The sequence below is a fragment of the Lissotriton helveticus genome, chromosome 3_1 (assembly GCF_964261635.1).
Source record: "Lissotriton helveticus chromosome 3_1, aLisHel1.1, whole genome shotgun sequence".
Taxonomy (NCBI): domain Eukaryota; kingdom Metazoa; phylum Chordata; class Amphibia; order Caudata; family Salamandridae; genus Lissotriton; species Lissotriton helveticus.
The window spans coordinates 1,490,750,884-1,490,777,274 of record NC_136061.1 but is presented as its reverse complement, the minus strand read 5'-3'; the positions used below and the strand labels follow the sequence as shown (position 1 = coordinate 1,490,777,274).

Sequence of the window (26,391 nt, the reverse complement as noted above, 5' to 3'; positions counted from 1 at the left end):
TCCAGAAACCTGCCGCGTCGGGAATCGAACCCTGGTCCCGGGCCGTCCTCTGCTCTCGGGTCTGCCGCCTCTAACCAGTGAGCCACACTACTCCACCGCTACAGTCTAAGATAGAGTCCAGGGACTGGCAGGAACTAATTGAGCAGAATGAGATTTGTGTACTTCAGGAGACGTGGCCTACCAAACCAATACATCAATTAGGATACCTAAATTTTTATAAACCAGCAATGCAAGGGCAAAAGGGCAGACCGTCGGGGGGTCTAACCATATGGGTCAAGCAGAATTTGCCCTTTAGTATATGCACAACCTCAATTGACAGCCCAGATATTATGGCCCTCTGTCTAAAAGCTAATCCCAACACACTCATAATTGTTGTTAATGTTTATGCACGGTGTCTTAGTGGTGGGAGACAGTGTAACACAGTTGACATTTTAGAGGACTACGTGGGGGGATTGACCGGTGTCCCAAATCTAATTATTGCAGGGGATTTTAATACTAACTTTGAACCCCTTGATAATGAAGATTTTAAATTGACAGAGGGGGAAAACATGTTATGGAGCGTTCCCATTTTAGAGCTGCCCCCAATAAAACGATGGATGGAGGCAGCTCTTCAAATAAAAGCATTGTGTATGGAGAGGGGGCTTAGAGCTGTAAATGGTTGCCACCCTCTGACAAATTGGGAGCGAACGCATTTAATAATGGTGTAAGCTCAAGCCAAATCGACTATATACTCTTCAATTTGGAATATTGGTACCGAATTAATGATATGTTGATTCTGGAGAGAGCTGAAAGTGACCATAATCCCCTTTTACTAAAGATGGAAACCATGGGTATAGCCCAACCACCAATCCCGGTCCAGCTATGCTCTACCAGAGAGGTTTAGTTGTGCATTAACATGAGAAGTATAAAATGGGATAAGATAGTGAGTAATGAGCAAGCACTCATGGGTATAAGGACTGCTGTTTCAAAAACACTGGGAGAGCTACGAGCTATTACCACAAATCCTGAGCTAAACGATAGAATTACTGATCTGCATGAAGAACTATTTTGTAATATTTGAACTTTTTTCCTAAAACCAGTTAGTGGCATGAATAAACAGAAGAGCAAAGATGCCAACTGGTACTATAAGAACTGTAGGGCAGCCTATAAATCATTGGCAGTTGCTATTAAACAAAACAATTGTGGTCTAGCTAAGCTTGCCCAGAAGAAATATAAATCAGTAATGCACCAAGCAAACAAAGGACTGGGATGAGCAGAAATGGGCGGACCTTTATGAGGCAAGCAAAGAAAGGAACCAACAGTCCTTTTGGCAACAGGTAAAATGGGGGAGAGGGGGACAAGCACCCGTGCCCCACAACCATATAGCTTCAGAGGCGTGGGTCTGTCATTATGCATCACAATTTGTCCTGTGGGCAGAGGGTGAGAATGAGAATGTCTACACTGCACCGACCTGTGCCACTGTATTACAATTTGCAATGGGAGAAGTAGAAACAGCGCTGGGTTCAGTCGCCAGTGGTAGAGCTCCTGGCCCTGATGGCGTACCGGCCGACTTGTTTCAAAATAATAGGGTAATCTGGCTAGAGTATATACGGATACTAGCGAACACAATTTCTAGTGGTGCAGCGATTCCCACTTCCTGGAAGGGTGCCGAGATTTTACCGCTATATAAAAAAGGCGATCGTTCCTGCCCAGGTAATTATCGACCATTCAGTCTCATAGATGCCATCCTATATATTATAGCAAGAATGGTACTCAATAGAATATTAGACTGGATTGTGGATAAGGATATATTGTCTCCATTGCAGGCAGGATTTCGTACCAATGTAAGCACTGTAGATGAGGTTTTTAGGAGTATTCTAATATATTGGTGTATTGTGTGCTGGCTGGCGGGTTCATTATTGCCGCCTTTGTGGATCTAAAATCCGCCTTTGATTTGGTGTCTCGAAATAAACTCTGGGGGGTTTGTAAGGATCTAGGTATGCCTGCAGAATAACTATCTGTTGTGATACACCTGTACACAGAGAATTATGCACAAGTACGTTTGAGTACTCAGGGCAATGTGACCAACCAATTCCCTGTATCTAAAGGGGTTCGGCAAGGGTGTGTTTTGGCACCAACATTATTTTCATTGTTTATTAACGGAGTTGTAGCTTATTTCTCTATGTTACTGTCCGATGCACCATACCTTGCAGGTGTAAGAACACCTATACTTATGTTTGCAGACGATATTCTCATTATTTCTAAAACCTAGAGTGGTTTGCAGAGGGCCTTGAATAGGTTTGAGGGATTTTGCAGGGAACGTGGGCTGGAGATAAATGCTAGTAAAACCAAGTTCATGGTCCTCCACAAGCACCGGGCCATTAAAGAAAGGGTGTTGTTAAATGGAGTACACCAAGATCAAACTGATGTTTTTAATTATCTGGGATTACAATAGGGAATAAACTTAGTTGGAAGCGCCAGATAGAAACCATGGTCTTAAAGCACGGTCACCTTGCTGGTGCATTGTTGAAGGAACACAAGTCGTCATTGACCCAACGCATTTATCCACTACTCAAGATTTACAATACTAAGGTTATCACCTCTGTAACCTGAGCTATGGGGGTTCGATGATCTGAGGCCACGGGGTTTCGATGATCTGAGGCCAATATCTTTGGTGCTTGGTGCCAAATGTAATTGGTTTACCATCAAGTACCCCTTTGCAGCCGATCTTCTATGACCTAGGTTGCAGTAGACTGGTTGAGGACGCCAAATTTCGTCCAATTGCCTACTGGTGCAGATTATGTACTACCCCCGAGGTATTGAATTACACCGCCACCTTAAAAGATGTATGGGCGGCTGACACCTCATGTAAAATTAAGTGGTTGCAAAATTTTAAAACAACGCTTATTTTTATGGGAGTTCGACATCTGTAGGATGACCCAGAGGTTCAACAATTCCCTTAAAAACAAATGACGAACTGAATTAATGTTTATAATGTATTTTTCGGTATTATCTGAGGGAATTGTCTGAATAAGATTATTAAGAATTTTAGACTTATTCGCTATGTTTTAACAGGGTGTGTATTAAAGATTGTTTTAATTGTAAGATTTTTATTAATCATACAATAACATTTTTACTTACTTACACAAGAGAAATCTTTCTCTTGAGGCAGTCAATCAAATCCCTTGGATCGGCGGTACCAACTCTGGTACTGCAGATGTTACATGGATAAGAGAAAAGGCTACCTCGTCTAATTAGACTTTTAAAAAACAATGTTTTTATCTCAGACTTGTGAATTATTTGTGGGTCCCAAATAGCGGACACATCTGAAAGTGTTAACCCTTTCAAACCAGCTCAGCAATTTTTTTGATACAATAAACTCTCATAAATTACTGAACACACCAAACCAATAAAAGCATGATTTCTGATTAAAGTTCTACTTCCATGACAAATTATCCATAATGATTTTCTTCTATGAAATGATCAAAAGAAAGATTGAGTAGAGCTTCTTACCGGTGAGTGGCAAATGACAACTAAAAAACTAGATCAAAACTCATCGCAACCTGTGGCGCAGGAAGCAACAACTTACATGCTTAATCATGAGGAAAGGAGTAAATTGAGGTTGCCACATGAGGCACAAAAAGTGCAGCTGGGTCGAAATAAAATGTAACAGCTCTCCCATTGTCAGCACACTTGTCATGTTCAGAGTTTAACAATAGCCTCATTACTTTACCTCGTTATATCCCAAATTGGTCCACTTAACTGATCAGTGCATCTTCATACATCCACAGGCTTTGGTATACCCTTTCCGCTCTCCGCATAACAAACGTTTTAGAGACATCACTGAAGAGCTTTTAAGAACCATGACACATATTACACATATTACACAAATTTCTGCTTGAGAGCAGGATAGTCACTACCACAACAGAACAATTTACCAAAGATGTTCCTATCCTACAATATCATACTCTCAAAAATGGAAGTTCACAACTAAAAAGCAAATACTCACATGTTGCTGAGGAAGAGAACATCCAACATCATCAGGGTCTGGAAGTAAAATAAGAAGACTCATAAATCAGATATAGATATAATTCATGCTGGTGATGCGTTTCATTACAAGTGTTTTGCACTAACATGATATTAATGTATCAATATGCAATTGCTATTTATGGAAAAGAAAGCATGTTTAATTATGTTTCGATTGACCATAGCTTATGTAGGCCTGCATTTTAAATTAGGACAATTTGTATTTCTAGGTGAAGCTGAAGTTCTAATTATCGAATGCAATATTAGTTTGCTTTCTTTCTCATGTAAAAAAAGGTTTTCTTTTTTTGTATGACCATTGAATATTTTATTGAGTAGTGCATTCACAAAGATATCTGCAGAGTACAGGCTGGTCCCTGTATCTGATCCTGTTACAGATAATGTAAGCTTAAAGGACACAAGAGAAGCTGTATTAGAAGGAGTCCTGAGAACTTAACAATTATATAATTGTATCATCTTGCTTTAATCTATGTGTAGGTATGAAAACCGTTAGATATGTGCTTTTAATACAGTGCAGATTTGAATAGAGTAGGCTTAGATTCGGATTCAGACTTAATACAGACCAGGAGATTTTACAGTGTTCTCCCAAATGAGAGAACGGACTTTCCTTTAGCTCTCCATTCAAAGTATCTCCATGTCAATTTATCCTCTGATATATTGGTTTATAATTTTATTTTGATTTGCATTTTGATAATCTGATTCTAATCTTATTTTTGCCTTCTGTTAGATTTTAACCTTTAATAAACCTTTCTAGTTTGAAAATGTAATCATTCTCTGTCTTTCTTCAGAAACCTTATGTGCTTCTCATGTATTAGATTAGATGCATTGTTTTGTTAACCAAGCTCAGTTGTGGACTTCGATCCATAAGATAGTGCTTTATGGTCCCTTTCATTTGCACAAAGAAAAGTCCTAACAATTCTGGTGCAGAGGATGGTTTCCAAATGAGGCTTGGATGATTTAAATTCACCCCAAACTTAAAATGTTGCCCCAATTTAATCTGCGTTCCTGATCTTCCGAGATCCTATTTAGATTGATGGGGTTCCAGCATTCCTGAAAGTGGTTGCAGTATCCTAGTAGGAGAGGGTAAATATCTTTATGCAGTTTTGGTTGAGAGTCACAGTATTTGCGATTTTTAATGATCTGTCTTAATTTTCAGTTGCTGTGTATAATTTGGGCCAAGAAGTCGTTTGCGTCGAGTTTGAAACTTTGAGTATTATTTCATGTTTAGTGCTTGCACTGCGCTTATTGGGGTTAATGTGCTTATTGTTCAGAGTTGAGGGTTTAGGTCATGATAGCCGTAGAAAGCCAAGATCCTGGGCTAGGGATATTCAACTGATGTTTGCCATGTCTGTTAAGGATGAGGTGTTGGACTGTAGAAACCCTCAGCCGCACCAAAGATAGAGACTTATTAAACTTCTGATGCAAGATTGTACCAACTGAGATCGGTGCTCAGTTCATCCCTTTTGCACAGGAGTTGACCGCAATAATTAAAGTGGGTTTCCCACCGGTCGAGAACACGCTGTGTGTGTTTGGTAGTGCTAGCAGGGTACAAACAGTATTGTATTAGTCGATATTTTATTTATGCAGAAGCAGATCGGAGAGGATTGAGAAACGAGGTGCTGTGCTGCAAGCTATAGGTGTTGCATTGAGATTGCTCGTATAGGTTGTGTGACACACTGAGATTGGCCATTATGTCATTTGGTCTTACGCTGCAATCGGTTGGTTCAGTGTTGATGTGCAGGAATTAGGTGGTTGGATTGATGAATACCTCATTGTGATTTTCTGGAAACTAGAGGTCATTTCAATTTCAGATTTATATATTCTGTGCTTATTTTGCATGAGTAGCAAAGATGAAATTCTTTAATGAGGAGGCTCCTCCAGAGGGCACGTCCGCATGCAATATGGCTACTAATATCGGGCTTCACCAATGTGTTTGGGTCAAACAATGAAAATCTGACAAGAGATGTATGAAATGAACCCACAAGCAAGACCTGCTTTGAAGCGCTGAATGCATGGGAACATACTGCTCATGCAAAAGAAAAACAGAAAAATAAAACACAAATGAGAAATTAAGTCTGTAGTTGGCTGGGGTCAATATGGAATGCCAGACGACCATGATGGTGACAAAGTGTGCTTGAGCGTATGGGTGTTTATCCTGCAATCGCAAAACCAACATCAGAGAAAAGCCTGCTGAGTTTCAACAGGAAGCCCTTCATGAGACTTGTATTCTACATCGGCACACTCAGGCTAGACAATATGGGGAGGGTGATCGCCCGGGTAAAACACTTGCTACCCAGCTATGATCTCCTAGGCATTCCACCAATATTACAGAATTGATTGAAGATGAATCCACCCCCGTCCACTCCCTGATGGCATTGCTAGAGGTAATGTCCTCTTTTTATGGTCAGCTATACTCTACAACCCCGACACTGGACCAGGCAGAACCTTCTGAATATTTTGATACTGTACAGCTTTTGAGGATGAATCAAGCACATCAAGCCTATCTCGATGAGTCTATTACTATTGAAGAGATTATACAAGCTGCAACACCTACCTGGGGACAAAGCCCCACATCTTCTTGCTATGTTTCAGGACTCTTTATCTAAAGGGATCCTACTGCCCTCATTGTGAGAGGCTGCGACTATTCGCTTCTCAAACCTGGGTAACCTGCCAACCTCTGTGATTCATCTCACCCTTTATCATTGATCAACGTCGATAATGAAATGATGCTAAAATCCTGGCAAATAAGCTGTAACCACTCCTACCAATGATCATGCAACCAGATAAGTCTGATTTTGTTCAGGTCACTCAACTTCCTATAATTTACGTGCACTATTCACGGTGATGCACCACCTCTACCCCCAAGTTTCTGCGGTAGCTGCCCTGTTAGATGCCACTAAGGGTTTGACTTGCTGGAACGGGCATACCTCTTTCGCTGCTAGTTTTAATCCACCTTTATTAAACAAATATGCTTACTCTACACATTTTCCACTGCACGAATATGGTTGAATGGGCTCATATATTATCCCTCCCGATATCCCGGGGTGCGTGTCAAGGCTGCCCTCTCACCGATCTTATTTGCCATCATGACAGAACGACTTGCCGTGAGACTCAGCATCATGCTAACAGGGGTATTGGCTTTACCACTAGAGACTAGTAATAACCATGTACGCAGATGACATTACACTTTATGCTCATGATGCAGAGACAAATTTAGTTCCCTTAACGCCTGAGGTGATACGCTTTGGTGGGTTGTCAGGAATACACATAAATTGGGCCAAGTCCATATTATTCCCCCTTACCAAACACTGCGACAATTTCCAGCTGAATATTCATTGAAATTGGTAGACAGTCCCGTTAAATATTCGGCAATAAGGCTTAGTCAGGATACTGAGGATCTATGGAGTCAAACTATGATTGAGTTGTGACGTGGTTGGAAAAGAGGATACCCTATTGGTCCAGACTGTCCTTGTCTCTGGGAGCCAGATTAGCAATAACAAAAAATGGTAGTCCGTCCTAAACTCCTTTATCTCTATGTCAATATCCCACTCACATCTCACTTCTTTAAACGTTTAAAATCCTGTATGGCTAATTTGATATGGGCGTGGAAACATCCAAGAACATCTTGGGAAATTCTCACTCTCCCACTGGCACAGCACGGAATGGGTGCTCCAGACCTCACATTATATGCTTACTGTGCCCAAGCCCAATACCTCCATTATTAGATATACCAGAACCATTATCAACATGTAGCAATTGAAGTCACCAGGCCGCTCCATTCCCCTTGAATACTGCACTCTACTGGCCTTACAAAAACCCCGGGAGAGATGCCAATACAGTGGAAACTCTATGATGGGCAGGCAAGGGTCTGAGGAAAAGGGTGAAACTCAAATATCTCTATGCTTCCTCCATCCCACTAGTTAACAACCCTCAGATGCCACCCCTCTCAGAAAGAGGAGCAATTATGTGTTCACATAAACATAAGGTAAAACTATTGTTAGACTTATACCCAGACAAACAGTTAATTTAATCCTTAGAGGTGGTGGGGGTCCTATCAGTAAACCCCTTGATATCATATTATATCAAGAGCTGCGAGCATCATGCAGTGCACTACGCAACACATTCCCAGGGCCACCTCCTACCCTCCTGGCACTGGAACATATACTTACAAATCCCCCCTCCCGCAAATTAATAATACACCTCTATAACACTGTGCATAGATCTTCCCGGTAATTGTCCCTAAAGCTCTGGAGCAATGGGAAGTGGACACTGACCTTGTCATTACGGACGCACTACGGCTCTATTGTTGTGGACAGCTAGAGCTCCTGTCCCTATATTATTGAAGCAGATTAATCAATTTAAAATTATTACATCACATATATATCGCACACCTTTACAATTGTTTAAAATGGGATTGGCCCATTACTTATGTTGCTCACGCTATAGGTCTCCACAAGCTACCTTTCTCCAACTTGCTTGGCAGTGTCTAAAGAATGCATTATTTTGGAGGGAGGTGTGTCCACACATACAAATGATTACAGGTCAAGAGATATAATGTTCTCCACTGGTTTGCCTTTTGGGCTATGTTAAAGATACTTCACCAACATTTTGTCGCCTCACCGCTATGCTGCTCCTGCTGGCAAAACACTGAGTAGCTGTGCACTGGGGCAGACAACCAGCTCCCACGATCACGACATGGCTACAAGACGTCACATATTAGCAAGAGCAACTATCTACTTTTTGGGAACACATGCAGCTCAGATCCAGATCTAAAGACATTTGGGAATAGGTTATGGCCTGCCTTAGCCAACAGGATTCCAACACACCAGCATTAGTGTCATCGCAATAGCGGCCATGTACGCAGGAAATCCAGCTCTCACCCTTTTGGCCCTATGATCCCAAATTAGATCTCTCGAACTACCCAGATAAGCATGCCACTGTGGAGTGTTGAAACGTCCTCAGCAGCCCAATATTGTTTTGCATAATGATATGTCAACAATAAAATATATTATCAAAATCGCATTTGTCAATGCATGTTATTTACACTGGATTGTGTATGCGTGTTAATGACTATGCATGTACCCTCAATACTCCTCTTTCACTTTCTTTTTTGTTTGATTTGTTGTCTTGTTTGGTTATTCAGACCTCTTTTGTTGAATTATGTTATGTTTGGGGATTCCATATAGACAATGTTGCTTATATTGATAAATGGCAATAAAAAAAAAAAAAAAAAAATACAAATATATATATATATATATATTACCTACTGGCGATAGCCAGTAGGTATATATAGTTAGGATTTTTTTCCTATGGGATTTCTGAAAATTCTATGTCGAATAACTTTGGCGTATGTGGACGGAATTGGCTGAAATTTTCAGGAAAATGGCACATTTTGTTTCTGAGCAGCCCCTGAATATTTGGGGGGGTTTTGTCAAGGGGGGGCCGAGAAAAAAGGGGGGTCCCAAAACGCGTTTTCCCCATTCATTTTTCCATAGGGCGGTTGGACTCACTTTTAGCTCGAACGGCTGAATGGATTTACACGAAACTTGGCAAAATTGTAGATATGGTTTGCCCGACGTGCCTTTGCTATGTCTCAATATATGTGCTCCAGTGGATTTTGAGAAATTAACGTTTTAAAAAATATATATATCTGTGACAGCGCTCCGGTTAGCGCCCCGGTTCGCGTACCGGACGCGTAACGGAACTTCGCGAAGCGAAGCTGATTGGCTCTCCGCTGTCTGTCAACATTCTAAACAGTCCGGAGCGGCCGCCATCTTGTCTCTCGGTAGGATCGAGAGACAAGATGTGGTGAAAAACGAAGGGGGAAATGAAGGAAAGGGGGCAAGGTAGACCCCTCCTGACCCCCTAGGATTGATGAGGGGGCTATTAAAGTGCCCCACGGGGCAAAAAATAATTTAAAAAAAATTGCGATTTTTCGCCGTAGAGGCGCGTCCCGGTACGCGAACCGGGCAGCTAACCGGGCAGCTAACCGGCAGCATAACGGGAGTCTGAGGAGAAGCTGATTGGCTGTCAACATTGTAAATAGTCCGGAGCGGCCGCCATCTTGTCTCTCGGTAGGATCGCGAGACAAGAGGTGGGAAAAAAAAGGGGGAAATGAAGGAAAGGGGGTAAGGTAGACACCCTAGGATTGATGAGGGGGCTATTAAAGTGCCCCGCGGGGCAAAAAAAAAAAAAAATGTTTGCGAACGGGAGTCCGCCATCTTGTGTTTTTGGAGCGTCCGGTTCGCGTACCGGGTAGCGTCCCGGTAAGCGTAACAAGGGGAAAACTAAGAGAAACAGTAAAAAAAAATGTAAGGGAATAGATTTCCACCAAACTTGGCAAAATTGTAGGGACTGTTTGTTTGATGTGCCTTTGCAAGGCCTCAAGATATGTGCACGTGTGGATTTTGTCTAATTAAGGTTAAAAAAAATATATATATCTGTAAGCGTGCTCCGGCGCGCTTACGTTACAGGTTTTGTTTGCGCTGCAGAGCCGATTCGTCGCGGTTATGCGACGCGTCATGAGGCGTCTCACGTGGCTACGTGATACGTCACGTAATAAAGAATATATTTTACAGCTATACATATTAGCTTTTAAAAAACCAATGAAATTCACTGAAAAAACCATAAGTTATAGACCATATATAGTTACGAATTTGCATTTACAAAACCTTGAAAATTCACTGAAAAAACCATAGGTTAGAGACCATATATAGTTAGCTGGACATTTTATTGATATAAAACCAATGAAATTCCATATATAGTTAGTTGCACTATATATATACTATATATTTCGCACATCCGCAATCCAATGCTGATGATGTCACATATTACATCATTCATGACATGGTCAGTGACATCACTGATGACATCACTGATGACATCTCAAATGACATCACTGATGACATCACTGATGACATCTCATTTAACATCAATGATCACACCACTGATGATATACTTCATGTGATAATACAATGCACCTCCTTACACTCTAATATAACCTCTGTTACACCTAGTGTAAAATACAGAGTATCATTTTTGAAACCATTGACACACGAATACCATTTACTACATACGCACTCACTGATTCCTACGTCTACACACACATTCACTCATTCACCCATACAATCACTCGTACATACAGTCACTCATCATTACAACACTATCATATGCACTCATACACCTATGCAGACACTCACACACTGCCACTCATCCATGGAGTTACTCACACACCTAGTCAGTCCTGTAAAGAATCAATCACACTTTCATTTCTTCATCTATACAGTTAAACACAGTTAAACACAGAACAGCTTAAATTTTCACAGATATACTAACACATACTTACTCACTTATACAATCAAATCCTTCATCCATACTCTTATACATCCACTCATTCTTCAATATGTAAAACATATTTAAACTTTAAAAAAACACACAGACACTGGATGATGTCATCAGTGATGTCATTTGAGATGTCATCAGTGATGTCACTGACCATGTCATGAATGATGTAATATGTGACATCATCAGCATTGGATTGCGGATGTGCGAAATATATAGTTAGTGCAACTAACTATATATGGAATTTCATTGGTTTTATATCAATAAAATGTCCAGCTAACTATATATGGTCTCTAACCTATGGTTTTTTCAGTGAATATATACATATACAGATATATATATATATATATATACATATATATATATATAGACAGACAGAATGCACATGCTTTTAATTGAAATTCACTGAATTCACTGAATTTCAATTAAAAGCATGTTCTTCACAGTGCGCTTCTCGCCTCATTTCCTGCCAGTGATCAAGAGCTTACATAGCTTGAAACGCGTATGGCTTTGTGAACGCATGGGGCATTCTGTCTATGTTTCCGCCTGTGGTGCAGTGTGCGGATACCTGGAGGTGTGCGACATCCTAAAGGGCAACCTTGTGGCTAATGTTATGCGGCTGGTCCGGTCGCGTGGATGTCCTGACGCCGAAGTGGCGTTCCCTGGTGCCTGTAATTCAAGCGCCGTCATGGGACCGAAGGGGCCTTGCATTTCAGGAAGACTTCGGCAGCATTGACGGGGGTGCCAACATGTTTTTCACCCTGATGAACTTTATTTTATTGAGGCAGAAGCGTGCTAGCCACTTGGTGAGTGAACGATTAAAGTCCTTGGTGGCAGCATTCGGACTACATTATCCACAATGCCATTTGTGACGCCCACTGGGGCGGGACTTTGAATTTCAATTAAAAGCATGTTCTTCACAGTGCGCTTCTCGCCTCATTTCCTGCCAGTGATCAAGAGCTTACATAGCTTGAAACGCGTATGGCTTCGTGAACGCATGGGGCATTCTGTCTATGTTTCCGCCTGTGGTGCAGTGTGCGGATACCTGGAGGTGTGCGACATCCTAAAGGGCAAACTTGTGGCTAATGTATATATATATATATCTATATCTAAGCTGCAAGATTCAGTTGTCCTTTTAATATAAAATAGAGCACTCATGGGGGAGCCATAAATGTTTTATCCGGCAAACAGCACGGCAAAGCAAACGCGTTTCGGAGTAATCCTACGTCAGTGTTAAGTATAATCACTGCGAGGAGGCATTTTAAATACATTTCCATCAGCAATGCAACAATAATGATGACGGCATCTCAGATCGAAAAAGAAAACATTTTTAGTGGCAGCCATCGTGGCATGGTTATCAGTACAATTCATTACCATCAACCCAAATGCTAACTGTAAAGTTTTCATATGACCCAGTAAACATTACACTTGCAATTATATCGCAATCTCACATTGTTCACCAATTAATGAAATCATCCCGTAACATACAAGCAGCAATTATAGCCGTGTATCGGCTGACATGTGACATATGGATGGGGGATAGATTAGCCACATTTGCTAATTTACAGAACAAATACCAACTAGCACAGACCGAGGCCTATCGCTACCTGCAGATTAGTCATGCAGTCAAAGCAGCTTTGCCCAAAGACACCCCTCTCCCTGAGGCCTCTCCACTGGAGGACCGACTGATACTTGACCCCATGCACAAAAAGGCCGTATCTCTCACATACAAAAAGCTAATTAACAATCGCCCAGACCCCTTAAGGCGTCTACAACAACTTTGGGAGGCAGATTTGGGAGACTTAGAAGATGAGGACTGGTGTGATGCTCTAGCCTCTCCCAAGGAAGTGGCGATCCCTATGAGATTGCACCTGGTCCAACTGAAGATCCTGCATCGTGTACATCTAGACGCTGGGATTTTGGTCAAGATAGGAAGGAGGACTGACCCCCTGTGCCTCCGGTAATGTCACCAACCGGGAACCTTCTTTCATGTTTTCTGGGACTGTTCGATTGTGAAACAGTAATGGATCAGGGTCACGCAACAAATGGAGAGGGCGGGTGGTAAATCCCTTAAGGCCTCCCCACAATTGTGCCTCCTTAATATCTGGGAAGCTACTGACTTAATGCAAATAGAGCAAACATGGGCTTCGCTTGGGTGGGCCATTGCAAAACGTAACTGTAGCAGGCGCGGGAAGGATAGGCAATACGCTGATTCTAGTAGTTCTAGGTTTTATTTTGGAATACAGTGAATCTGAACTTTTCTGTCTAGTGATTCGTGCAAGTCTGGGAGAACGGCTCCTCGCTGCTTTCCTGATGCCTGAATCCGTGGAGGCTGTTCTCCGTCCTCGGTCGGGTGCCCGCCGAGGAAGGTCTCCGTCGATTTCCGTGGTGCCCGTCAGTTGCCGGAACAGGGAAACAAAAGGCAAGAAAACGGTGTATCAGTGCCCGTTCTGTATTGTGTATTACCGGGAGGGGAGTGAGGGACCAAACACACGTGAGACACTCTGTACCTAACTGCCGAGGTGAGGGGTTTTGTGCTCGGGGTAGGGGAAAAACACCAGGGAGTTAGGGATCCCGGGTTTAGTCCGACGTTACTGGTTTACGAGTGACCCAACCCCTTAACTTGTCACGCACCTGGTTAAGCCATACACCTCCCCCGGGTGTATGGCTGGGCGGCTCGTGGTGTCGTTGGCCTCCTGGCGTCCCTTCTTTAACGTCCTCCGCTCGGTCCTTCTGCTGTCTCTCCTCGGACCCGGTCTTCCTTCGCACCGCTCCGCTTCCGTCTTCTTTCTCGTCTCTCCGCTCGTCCTCCGTATACACGTTCTTCCTTAGCTCCGCTCCGCTTCCGTCTTCCTCCTCGTCTCCTTCCTCGCTCTGGGTGAACAAACACACCCTTGATTCGTCCATTCCGGCATATGAGGTTTCCGTGTCCTGACGAGACTCCTCCCACTCCGAAGTCCATTCAGAATTAAAGAGCCAGTGTGTGGATTGCGTGTCTACCTCTGTTTCAACGTTCTGTGGAGAGGAAGAGGTAGTGTTTAACATTTGACTAGTTTCATATCCTTTACAGTCATTTCTTCGTGCTGACCCCGCTGTGTTACACACCTCCCCCTCCGGACACTCACGATCGGGGAGTGGATGACGGGATAGGAAGTCCGCCCCAACATTCTCACAGCCTTTGCGGTGATGTATAGAAAAGGAGTATGGTTGCAGTGAGAGGAACCACCGCAAAACTCTCGCATTATTATCCTTATTGCGTGCCATCCAGAGTAAGGGAGCGTGATCAGTGAACAGTTCAAAACGGCGGCCTTCCAGGTAATATGCCAGTTTTTCAATGGCCCATTTAATTGCCAGGCATTCTTTTTCGACAGTTGCATATTTCAATTCCCTAGGGAATAACTTCCGGCTGACATATAAAATTGGGTGATCGAGGCCATCCTGACCAGTTTGGGAGAGCACTGCCCCAATCCCGTAGTCCGAAGCATCAGTGTGTAATGAGAACGGGTGAGTGAAATCAGGGGAAGCCAAAACTGGTGTAGAAGTAATCACGGACTTCAGAACTCTAAATGCCTCCTGCATCGGTACGGTGGGACGTACCGGTGAAGATGCTCGCCCAGCGTTTTTCAGAGCGTCAGTGAGAGGGGCTGCAATGTCCGCAACCTGTGGGATAAAGCGTCTGTAGTAGCCCACTAGTCCCAAAAAGGAACGCAACTCCCGTCTTGTGGATGGGAATGGAGTGTCCGCAATGGCCCTAACCTTCTCAATTTGAGGTTCAATCAAGCCATGTCCCAAGACATATCCAAGGTATTTAACTTTATGGAAAGCTAGTTTGCATTTCTTAGCGTTGACAGTGAGGCCAGCTTTCCTCAGCGCTTTCAAAACCACAGACAGGTGTCGGAGATGAGACTGCCAATCTGGACTGTAAATCACAATGTCATCCAGGTAAGCCGATGTAAAATCCGACAACCCCGCGAGAACAGTATTCATCAGGCGCTGAAATGTAGCCGGCGCCCCATGAAGGCCAAATGGAAGGACCGTGAACTCAAAATGACCCTCCGCTGTTGAGAATGCCGTTTTTGGGATGTCTTCGGGTCGCAGAGGCACCTGCCAATACCCTTTAGTTAAGTCGAGGGTAGAAATGTATTTGGCCTGTTCTAGTCGCTCAATTAATTCGTCCACTCTAGGGATGGGATACGCGTCGAAGAGTGAAATGTCATTAAGAGCCCGAAAGTCCATGCAAAACCTTCGACTGCCATCGGGTTTAGGGACCATTACAATGGGACTAGACCAATAGCTTTTCGATGGGCGAATCACCCCCAATCGCAGCATTTCGTCAACTTCAGCTTTAATCGCAGCTCTTCTGGCTTCGGGGATTCTGTAAGGTTTAATCCTAACCTTTTTGTTGGGTGGTGTGTGAATACAATGTTCCGCTAGGGAGGTCCTTCCAGGTCTGTTGGAAAAAACATCCCCGTAAAGTTCCAAAGTCCCCCTCAGCTCTACCTGTTGTCGGGCCTTCAGTTCGTCATTATGAACAAGCATGTCAATAGTAGAGCCCTCTAATCCTGGTGTAGTAGCCACATGGACGTTCGCAGGAGGAGGACCCAACCACTTTTTCAGCAAATTTATATGATAGGATTGCTGCTTCCGTGGCGTTACCTGCAATCTATAACTAGTACTCCCAATGACCCCCACCACTTTAAAGGGACCCATCCACTCAGCCTTGAATTTATGGGATGAGGATGGAAGGAGAACCAAAGCCCAGTCCCCGATATTAAGGCGCCTCCATTTTTTCCCTTTATCGTAACTAGTCTGCTGTCTATGCTGACTAAGCTCAAGATGGTCCAACGCCAACTCCCTTAGTTTACCCAATTTAGCTTTCAGGTCCCTGGCGTACTCAAGAGTAGTCTTCGCCTCCTCTACCTGTTCATTAATCCAGGCATCCCGGGTCATTTCCAGCAATGAGCGAGGTTGCCGACCATAAAGCATTTCAAAGGCTGATACACCCAGACTACTCTGTCTCTGAGCCCTAATGGCGTATAGTGCTAAAGGTAACATCCGATCCCAATCCTCCCCACTAACCTCCATCATTTTACGAAGGGTGGATTGTAGGGTCCGGTTGTAGCGCTCCACCAGTCCGTCCGTCTGCGGATGGTAAACTGAGGTACGGATCTGGTGGACGTTCAACGTCTCACAAATTTCCTTCATCAATTTTGACACAAATGGCGTGCCCTGGTCGGTCAAAATCTCCTTCGGAAAACCAACCCTACTAAACAACTCAATCATTTTGTCACCGACCTGTCTGGAATTGGCCACCGACAACGGAAAAGCCTCGGGGAACCGTGTGGCATAGTCAACAACAACTAAAATGTGTTGGAACCCCTTTTTAGTTTTAGGCAGCGGTCCGATGAGGTCCATGCCGACCCTCTCAAAAGGTTTGCCAATGACTGGTAGTGGTTGCAAAGGGACTGCCTGTGGTCTAACCATATTCATCTTCTGGCAAATCTCACAGGACCTGCAGTAAGATTCGGTATCTTTATAAATACCGGGCCAAAAAAATTGCCTGAGGATATTCTGTGTTGTTTTCTCGGCGCCGGAGTGACCGGCGACGAGATGGCTGTGAGCAAAGAAAAGGACCTGCTCTCTGAATGAGACAGGCACCAATAGTTGGGCGGGTTGCCCCTCGCCACCTATTCTATACAATAGGTCATCATCAATAATAAACCCTGGAAAAATTTTTGAGTCTACAGCTCTCTGATGCGCCTGTTCCCACGCGTTGAACAGAGTGGGATCACTGATTTGCGCAAATTTAAAGCCTCTATCCATAACCCAAGGGTCATGTGTCAAGAGCGAGTTCACTGTCCGTGGACGTATACCGGAAGAGCCAAAACCATTAGAGCCTCTTTCTGTGTCTTCCAGCTGGCAGAGTACTTCCAGCCTAGTCTCAGCTATACACTCACAAATCAATTGCGCCACTCTATCGCCTTTTCTCACTTGGAAGGCTTCTGTACCAAAATTAAATAGGAGGATTACAACGTTACCTCTATAATCCTCGTCAATGACCCCAGCCCCTACGTCAATAAAATGCTTTGCTGCTAGCCCTGATCGTGGAGCAATTCTACCATAGCACCCGGGAGGGACTGCAATTTGTAGGTCAGTTTTGACAAGGGACTTCCCTTTGGCAGGGACCACATAATCATATGCACTGTAGAGGTCATAACCGGCTGCTTTCGCAGAACCTTTAGTGGGGGACGTCGCGTTACTAGTCAACCTCCTAACTTGGAGGCTAGGTCTAAGCGGACGTTCAATTAGGGTGTTACCCTCCTCCCCTGTGTGACACACTGTTTTTAGTTTATCCTTGAACATGTTCAGGAAACTAGGGTTATCTGTCCCAATTATGAGGTCTTCGGGTAGGTTGGACATTACTCCTACTCTTACAGTTTGTGGGGGCTCCCCAGTCTGTTCAATTACAATGTCAGCAATGGGGTAGGGCCGGATATCCCCATGAACACATTTGATGTTTACTAACCCCTGGGAAACATATTGTCCTGTTCTGACATAGGGAGTTTGGACTACCGACTGTCGGCAGCCCGAATCTAACAAAGCTGATAATAGATGACCATTGACTTTCACACTTACTCTAAAAGAGCCACCCATCTCTGCGGAAAACAGTACAGCCCTAGGGAGGTACCCGACCTCCATTGGTTCTTCTTCATTCCTTTTCTTGGGACACATCCGGGCAATGTGTCCCCATTGACCACAGTCGAAACATTGCGGCCCTGTATTTGCCGTGTTCTCAGTCCTCCATGTACGGGGACGGGCGGTATCTCTTCCTCGTACCACCGGTTTCTCCAGTCGTACTGCTCCCTTCCTTTCCATCTCAAACGGAAAATTTTTAGGTTGAGCCCGGGTAAATGATGAGGCCATCTCCACTGCTTCTGTGGTTGTTAAATTGTTATGTTGGCGAAGCCACTTTTGAGTAGCATAGGGAAGGGCCTCAAGAAATTGTTCCAAGTATATTCGGTCGAGTATTTCTTCTTTCGTGCTGGTGGTGGGTGTTAGCCATTTGTCTGCCGCCATTTTTAATCTCCCGAATAAAGTTTTGGGATTTTCACCTACAGATCCTCTCTCTTTTCTGAACTTTAGGCGATATGCCTCGGGATCTAACCCCAAATGATCTAGGATTATTTTTTTGATTTCGACATAGGTGGTGTCTCCTCTTGGATTTGCTACTTGGTAAGCAGCCTGGGCTTCTCCGCCTAAGAGAGGTGCCAAAAAGAATGGCCATTTTGCGACTGGCCAGCCACAGGCCCTTGCTGCCCTCTCGAAATTTAACAGAAATGCGTCGGGGTCTTCTCCCTGTCTATATTTTTGTAGAGACACGGCCGGCGCCCCATGGGTTAGGGTTCTTTCCGTTGTCCCACCCCTCGGTACTGGGTCCACCCAGGGTTGTTTCTCTTCAATGGCTTTCTTTAGTATCTCTCTGTCGGCTTGTGCAGATACTAGATGTTGTTCTAACACCCACTCAATTCGTCCTTGCCCCTTTACTAACTGTTCTACAACTGTCTCCATCTTGACTCCGCAGATGGTGCCTATGCCCGCATTCTCCACCACTGTAGCAGGCGCGGGAAGGATAGGCAATACGCTGATTCTAGTAGTTCTAGGTTTTATTTTGGAATACAGTGAATCTGAACTTTTCTGTCTAGTGATTCGTGCAAGTCTGGGAGAACGGCTCCTCGCTGCTTTCCTGATGCCTGAATCCGTGGAGGCTGTTCTCCGTCCTCGGTCGGGTGCCCGCCTAGGAAGGTCTCCGTCGATTTCCGTGGTGCCCGTCAGTTGCCGGAACAGGGAAACAAAAGGCAAGAAAACGGTGTATCAGTACCCGTTCTGTATTGTGTATTACCGGGAGGGGAGTGAGGGACCAAACACACGTGAGACACTCTGTACCTAACTGCCGAGGTGAGGGGTTTTGTGCTCGGGGTAGGGGAAAAACACCAGGGAGTTAGGGATCCCGGGTTTAGTCCGACGTTACTGGTTTACGAGTGACCCAACCCCTTAACTTGTCACGCACCTGGTTAAGCCATACACCTCCCCCGGGTGTATGGCTGGGCGGCTCGTGGTGTCGTTGGCCTCCTGGCGTCCCTTCTTTAACGTCCTCCGCTCGGTCCTTCTGCTGTCTCTCCTCGGACCCGGTCTTCCTTCGCACCGCTCCGCTTCCGTCTTCTTTCTCGTCTCTCCGCTCGTCCTCCGTATACACGTTCTTCCTTAGCTCCGCTCCGCTTCCGTCTTCCTCCTCGTCTCCTTCCTCGCTCTGGGTGAACAAACACACCCTTGATTCGTCCATTCCCGCATATGAGGTTTCCGTGTCCTGACGAGACTCCTCCCACTCCGAAGTCCATTCAGAATTAAAGAGCCAGTGTGTGGATTGCGTGTCTACCTCTGTTTCAACGTTCTGTGGAGAGGAAGAGGTAGTGTTTAACATTTGACTAGTTTCATATCCTTTACAGTCATTTCTTCGTGCTGACCCCGCTGTGTTACAGTAACATTGCCCCGAAGTGGGGTGTGGGGACGGGTCCGAACGTGACTGGGCAGTTGACATGGACAGGGCAATGCTTGCCGAAAAAGATGTCTTCAAACATAAGGGCTGCCTATGGAGAAATGGGACTCCAAATGGGGGAGGTGGAACAGATACAGGGGTACCATTTGCTTGTCCCCCACTATTGAACTGCAACGTGAACAGGATAGACTGATGGATATCTCTGAGGTGGATGGTATACCCCCACCCAGTACTGAATAAGACAGTCACCTGCAGGCTGATTGTCAGGGGTGTGCATCTTGGTTTGGCGAGTTTATTATGCTATGTATGATCTACATATTGTATATGCCGGAACATATTGGTCTGATGGAATGGAAGGACCTTTACTGTGTCACCCTGGTGTCAAATGTATTGAAAACTGTACACATATGCTGTGGACTTCTACACTGTCATATTGCTGCCTTAGGTTTTTTTCTTTTCTCAACAAAATGTTTATATATAAAAAGAAAAAGAGTGATATGTCTGCTGTATACATGGGTTTAAACTGTTTTTGCATTCGTTGAGACAGCACTGTATTTAAACTCCAAGAAAGTATAGGAGCAGTTCTTGGGGGAGTGACTCTTTTTACTCCTGCCAGAAATCTTTTGATGAGCAGTCTAGTAAAGAAACTCTTGCATGCTTTCTCTCGTGTATGCCACTATGGGCGCGAGGTGTACCTTTAGGCTTGAACATTTTTTGTTGCTGTCTAAAAGGTAGTTAAGGTACTTAACTACTGTTTCTTGTGTATTAATTATAGTAGTTTTGTTATTAACGGTGCACCAGGTGGTATATCGCTACCATTTAGCTGTATAGCATTTCCTTGTTGACTGCTTTCTTGCCTCCTTCAGAATCTCCATGGTCCTGGAAGGCAGTTTGAGGTGCCCAAATTCTATGTATTAAGGCGCCAGGCTGCTAATTGTAGCGTTGCTGGTTCCAGGTGGTAGATTTGTCCCTGTTACATTGTTAGCAGGTCCATTTCTGCTTTGATCCTGATCATCTCTCCTTTGGAGAGTTCTCGGAGAGTTGAGAACCATGTCTGTCTTGGCCAATGAGGGGCAATCAGAATCATATTTGTTCCTGGTTTGCTTGCCTTTTGTAGTACTCTTTGCATCAGGGGAATTGGTGGAAAGGCCTAGACAAATGTTTGAGACCAATTGAGTGAAAGTGCATTTCCCTTTGACAGGTGGTGTGGAAACCTGGATGCAAAGTCCCGGCATTTCTTGTTCTGGATTGTTGCAAAGAGATCCTACATTGGTGTTCCCCAAATGTTGAACAGGTATTGTACTGTTGTTTGCTTTAGCTCCTATTCGTGTGAGCAACTGTTCTGTCTGCTTAACCAGTCTGCTGTGATGTTGTCTACCCCTGGTAGATGTACTGTTTGCCGATTGATTTGCTGTGGTATTGCCCATAGCCAGATTTCTTGCGCCCGTTTGCTTAGGGGGAAGGATTTCGTTCCACCATGTTTGTTCAGGTAAAACATTGTCATTGTGTTGTCTGTTGGGATCAGGATGGTCTTTCCCTGAATCTGTTTCTGAAATGCTTTGAGTGCCAGAAGGACAGTTTTAATTTCTAAGAGGTTGATGTGTTTTATGGAGTCTTTCTTGCTCCATCGCCCATGAGTCTTTAGTTTGTTCAGATGTGCTCCCCAACCACTGAGGGATGCATCCGTGGTGATTGTCAAAGATGGAGTTGTGTTTTTGAAAGGTCTTCCCTGTGCTATGTTGTTGGATGTCCACCATTGTGTTTCTGTCTGTATCCTTTGTGTAACAACCACTAGATCTTCCCAACTCCCTGTGGCATGTGACCAGCTGTTGGCGATCCATTCTTGGAATGATTGCATGTGTAGTCGAGCGTGAGGGATTGAGTGGTATGCATGATGCTATCATGCCAATTAGTTTCATTACCTTCCTCACTGTCAAAGACTGTCCCTTTTGGTAAAGGGCTGTTTAGTTGTAGATAGCTTGTATCCCGTTTTTTTTGGGATATGCCCTTCCGTTCCTTGTATTTAGTCTTGCCCCCAGAAAGATCTTTTCCCTTTTGTGGGTTTGTTGAGGATTTGTTGTGGTTTAGGGATAATCCTAGGCTTTGAAGTGTTTAAATTGTTTTTGAAACCTCTTTGTGGCTTATTTGTCTTGTGCGTCCCCTTATTACCCAATCGTCCACATAGGGGTATACATGGATCTTATTCTTGTCTTAGGCATGCGGCCAGACTCTTTGTGAACACCCGTGGAGCTGATTTTATTCCAAACAGGAGTACCTTGAATTGGTAGTGTGTTACGTTGTATAGGAATCTTAGGTACTTTCTGTGTGTCCTCTTCATTGGAATATGTGAATAGGCATCTTTAAGGACTATTGTTGCTAGGAAATCTCCTGTTTGAGTTTGTGGGAATATTTTTTAAAGGGTACACATTTTGAAGTGTTGTGTCCGTATGTACTTGTTTATGAATCTTAAGTCCAAGATTGGTCTCAGGGTTAAGTCTTGTTTTGGTACTAGGAACTATGGTGAGTAGTTTCCTTTGAGCCGTTCTTGTTTAGGTACTGTTTCTATTGCTTGTTTTAGATACATTTCCTTGATTTCTGCGTTTAGCAGTGTTTACTCGGTTTTTGATAATTCTCTTATTTTGGGTGGATTTGCAGGTGGTGTCTGTCAGTTCTACCCAATATCCGTGTTGAACCAAGTTTTAGTATCCATTTGTCCGTTGTAATCCTTTCCCACTGTTTGAGGAAGAAGGATATTCTTTCCCCCACTGGTGTTTTGTGAGGGCCCTTTTCTGTGTTGGAGTCAGTTAGAGGTATTACCCCTCCCTCTGGAGGTTTGGCCTCTTCCTCTGCCGTTTCCTTGCCCTCGTAACGGCTGCTTTTGTTGTTGCCAGCCCTGGTAACCAGACTGTTGACCCATTTGTTGGCTTGTGTTTTGCCCCTGGGATTGTTGTGGCATCTGTTGGTTTTGACTGAAGCTGCCTCTTCCTGTGGTCTTTCTGTTCGGGAAGCCTCCTCTCTTGAAAGATCCTCTGTATTGTAGGGCCCCCGTTGTCCTGGCTGTTTCATTATCCTTCTTGATTTGCTGAAGGGATTCATCTACTTCCTTGCCAAATAACTCTTGTCCGTTAAGAGGCCTGTCGATGATAGATGTCTGGACCTCTTGCTTGGATCCAGAGATCTTGAGCCAGGCATGTCTCCGGAGTATAGTTCCTGTGCACATTTGCCTGCTTGCGGTGTCTGCTGCATCTAATGCCGATTTTAGGCAGGTATTAGCTAATTTTTTTCCTTCTTGGACCACCGTTCTTGCTCTTTTATTGTCCTCCTCTGGGAGTTTGTTTATAAACTCTTCCATTTCGACCCACTGTTGGTGGACGTATCTGTTCAGCGGGGCGTTTGAGTTGGCAATACGCCACTAGCTGCTGCTTCTTTTTCCATTCTTCTCCCTACCAAGTCCATTCTTTTACTCTCCTTTTCTGGCGGAGGTCCCGTATTGGAGACTGCGTTAGCTCTCCTTTTGGCTGTTACGATGATGGAATCTGGTGTAACGTTGCCCTGCATATACTTTGGGTCCTTTGAGAAGGGTTGATATTTTTTCTCCACTCTATGAGTTACCCCTCTGTTAGATGCTGGCTCCTTGAAGGCTTCATTGCCTTGGTCCAGAATACTAGGCAACATGGGCAGATATTGTGTGCCCTTAGTTGTAGGAGCGAGTGTTTCCAGCAGAAAACATGAATCCCCCTTTTCTTCCTCTAGGGGCACCCCAAACTGGTTTGCAGCCATTTTAACAATTTAATTGTAGGAGACAATGTCATCTGGGGGAGATGCCTTTGAGGGTTAGTTGCAGATCTCTTCCTCCAGACTTTCGGTGTTGAGATCGTTCCATTCGTCCTTTAAGTTTTCTTCGTTTTCCTCTTCCTCTGGTACGTTATCGTATTCCTCAGGGTCTTCGCCTCGAGGTTCTGGGGTCGGTGGGGACTGGAAGATATCGTCTTCCTCCTCTTCTGCGTCTTCCGCCTCTTCGGCGTCGACTGTTTCCGGTTCAACTTCAGGAGCCTTAGGGATTCAATACTCCTTTAGTGACCCGTAAAACTCCTTTTTCCTTTGCAATAGCGCAGCCATTTCCTCCTCAAGTCTTCTTTTCGACTTCGAGGGCCCGTTCGGCGTTGGATGCCGGGGTCTTCCTTTTCTTTTCGACTTCGGTTGACTTTGGCATCGATGCCTTTTTAGCGGGTTCGGTGTCGTAAACCCTTGGCTTAGGAGCCTTATGCGACTTCCCCTCTTTGGCAAACCTTAGGTGGGTGCCAGGGGTTTCTTTTGGTCGTGGCTGACCTTCGATTGTCTTTTTGTTCTGTGTCTGGGCGGCCTTAGCTGTTTTTGCTTCGTGGCCCTTCGGTTCCGACGGATCTTTTGTTCTTACCTTGTCTGACTTTTTCTTCGATTTCTTTGCCTTCCTTTAGGCACATCTTTTTTGGTGTCCTTTTCTATAACCTCGACGTCCGATCCTTCATGTGTGGATTCCGCAGGAGCTGCGCACTCCTCTACATCGCTCGAGAACCCCATCTTGCTCATAGAAGGTTTTTTTCATCGCCATCGTGGCGTAGTGGGTCAGTCTCTGATTTCGGCATGTCCTGAGAGTCTTCGGCAGGAACGCTGCACAGGTCTCACAGTCTTTATCCTGGTGATCCTTGGGTAGGCAGAGGTTGCACACGGTGGGTGGATCCCATTGTGCGTATTTGTGATGGCACTTAGGGCAGAATTTAAAAGGGATCTTCTCCATGGCCCCTACCTCGCCATTTGTGGCCCGAGGTGGTCCTCTAGTGTATCAAAACTCGGGCCATTGTGCTTCTGTCCACGACTCTGTGTCGGTGGTTAGTCTCTTCTTGTTAATCCTATCGATGATGATCTTCTTTTCTTGAAGTTTTCTTGGGAAAACAAACTTTTCTTTGAAACTTTCCATCTTGCTTCCAGACCCAATGGCGGGAAAAATAATCTGAAGCTGGCCACCACGTATGTCGACCTCCAGGATGCCATCTGACGTCATACAGGGGACACCAAATGGTGGTCGACAGCAACCAAAACAAGAGAAAAAAACAAAAAACAAAGACAATTCCGGATCCAACCACTAGATGGCGGAAAGAAGCACAGCATGTGAATCCAGAAAATGATTCACGCTGCAAAACAAGCACAACCCTGTGCTCTGTATTGCCACCTTTTAAAACTGCTAAACACATATTAATGCTTTGTCATCTATATTAATACGTTTTTATGTTCATGCTTGTGCCAAGAACATTCTTTTTCTAACTGCACATCCATTTGTATTTGTAGTTTTATTTTAAGATTTTTAATAACCACCCTTTCATATTACCAGCACCTGTGTGCGTTGTGTTTTTTTTGTTTTTAACATATAGCTTTAGCATAAACTTCTGTTTGTTAAGGTCCTGAAATTACACTAGTGGGCGTTTTGCAAAAGCATGTTGTTGCAGAAAACGTCAACTTTAAAACATATTACTGCCGATATACAAAAAGGTTTTTATAACCCAAAGGAGTTAGGTCCTTTTTGGACGTGGACGAGGCTGGACCATTTATAATTGCAATAAACACACAAATGCCTAGACCACTCTTTTTTTTTAAAAGAACAAAAACAATGAATGAAGGTCAAGAATACTCTTTTATTGAATTCTGACGTGGTAGTTATATTTTATACCTTTGACTTCTTTTTTTACTTTCAAAGTTTTTTTACATATATATATTCTTTAGCAAAGATAGGACAAACTGTACATATATATACACAATACTATACAAACCAATTCATAAACAAAACATGTCACAATATATCTACACAAACTCAAAAAAAATCATCACAACAAAAAACACATTAAATTGATGTGTACTTGATCTCAATAAATGAGAGACAAAATCAAAAGGAGGAAAAGAAAGGCAGGAAGTAAGGAGAGCATAAGGAGTGGAGTCAAATTAATGATACTCTTTCATGATGTTAAAGCCAACAAATAGTTCTTGTAAGTAAATTATTCCTTCAAATGTGCCTCCAAGTGTGCCTGTGCCTCCAAGTATGCCAACGCGTTTCAATTACAGGAAACCAGTTCCTGGAATCTCATCAGGGCCTTTTTTCTTTTGTCTGTATGATGTAGACAACATTCCAGTTACACAAATAGCCAATGCAATATCTCTGACTATAGACTACATACCAGAATTTGGCGGTGGACTGTGAAAGATTGTCTTTTTGTACTCTGAACTTTTTCTTTCTTTGAACCCCGACGTTTTAGAAGTGTAAGGAGCGGGGGGCTGTTAAGAAAATGCGCAGTGTAAATTAATCAAACCTAGAGCCTCTCTAGCCTCATCTAAAAGCCGTTGTGTGGCCTACCTTTATATTCGTAGTTGGCAGATTCCCTTCCAATTCTTCGCGTTAGATGTGGAGTTAACTCAACACATGTACACTTTCAAACGCTCCATGA

At 44.0% G+C, this 26,391-nt stretch overlaps 1 protein-coding gene across 3 annotated transcripts in view; it reads right to left on the bottom strand.

Moving 5' to 3' along the window:
- SLC37A2 (solute carrier family 37 member 2) overlaps positions 1 to 26,391 on the bottom strand; it is a 928,549-nt gene that overhangs the window by 418,237 nt on the left and 483,921 nt on the right. For all 3 annotated transcript variants that reach the window (XM_078682149.1, XM_078682150.1, XM_078682148.1), the window contains one exon: positions 3,989 to 4,026. In XM_078682149.1, coding sequence (XP_078538275.1) covers positions 3,989 to 4,026 — 38 coding nt within the window. The remainder of the gene's footprint in view (positions 1 to 3,988; positions 4,027 to 26,391) is intronic.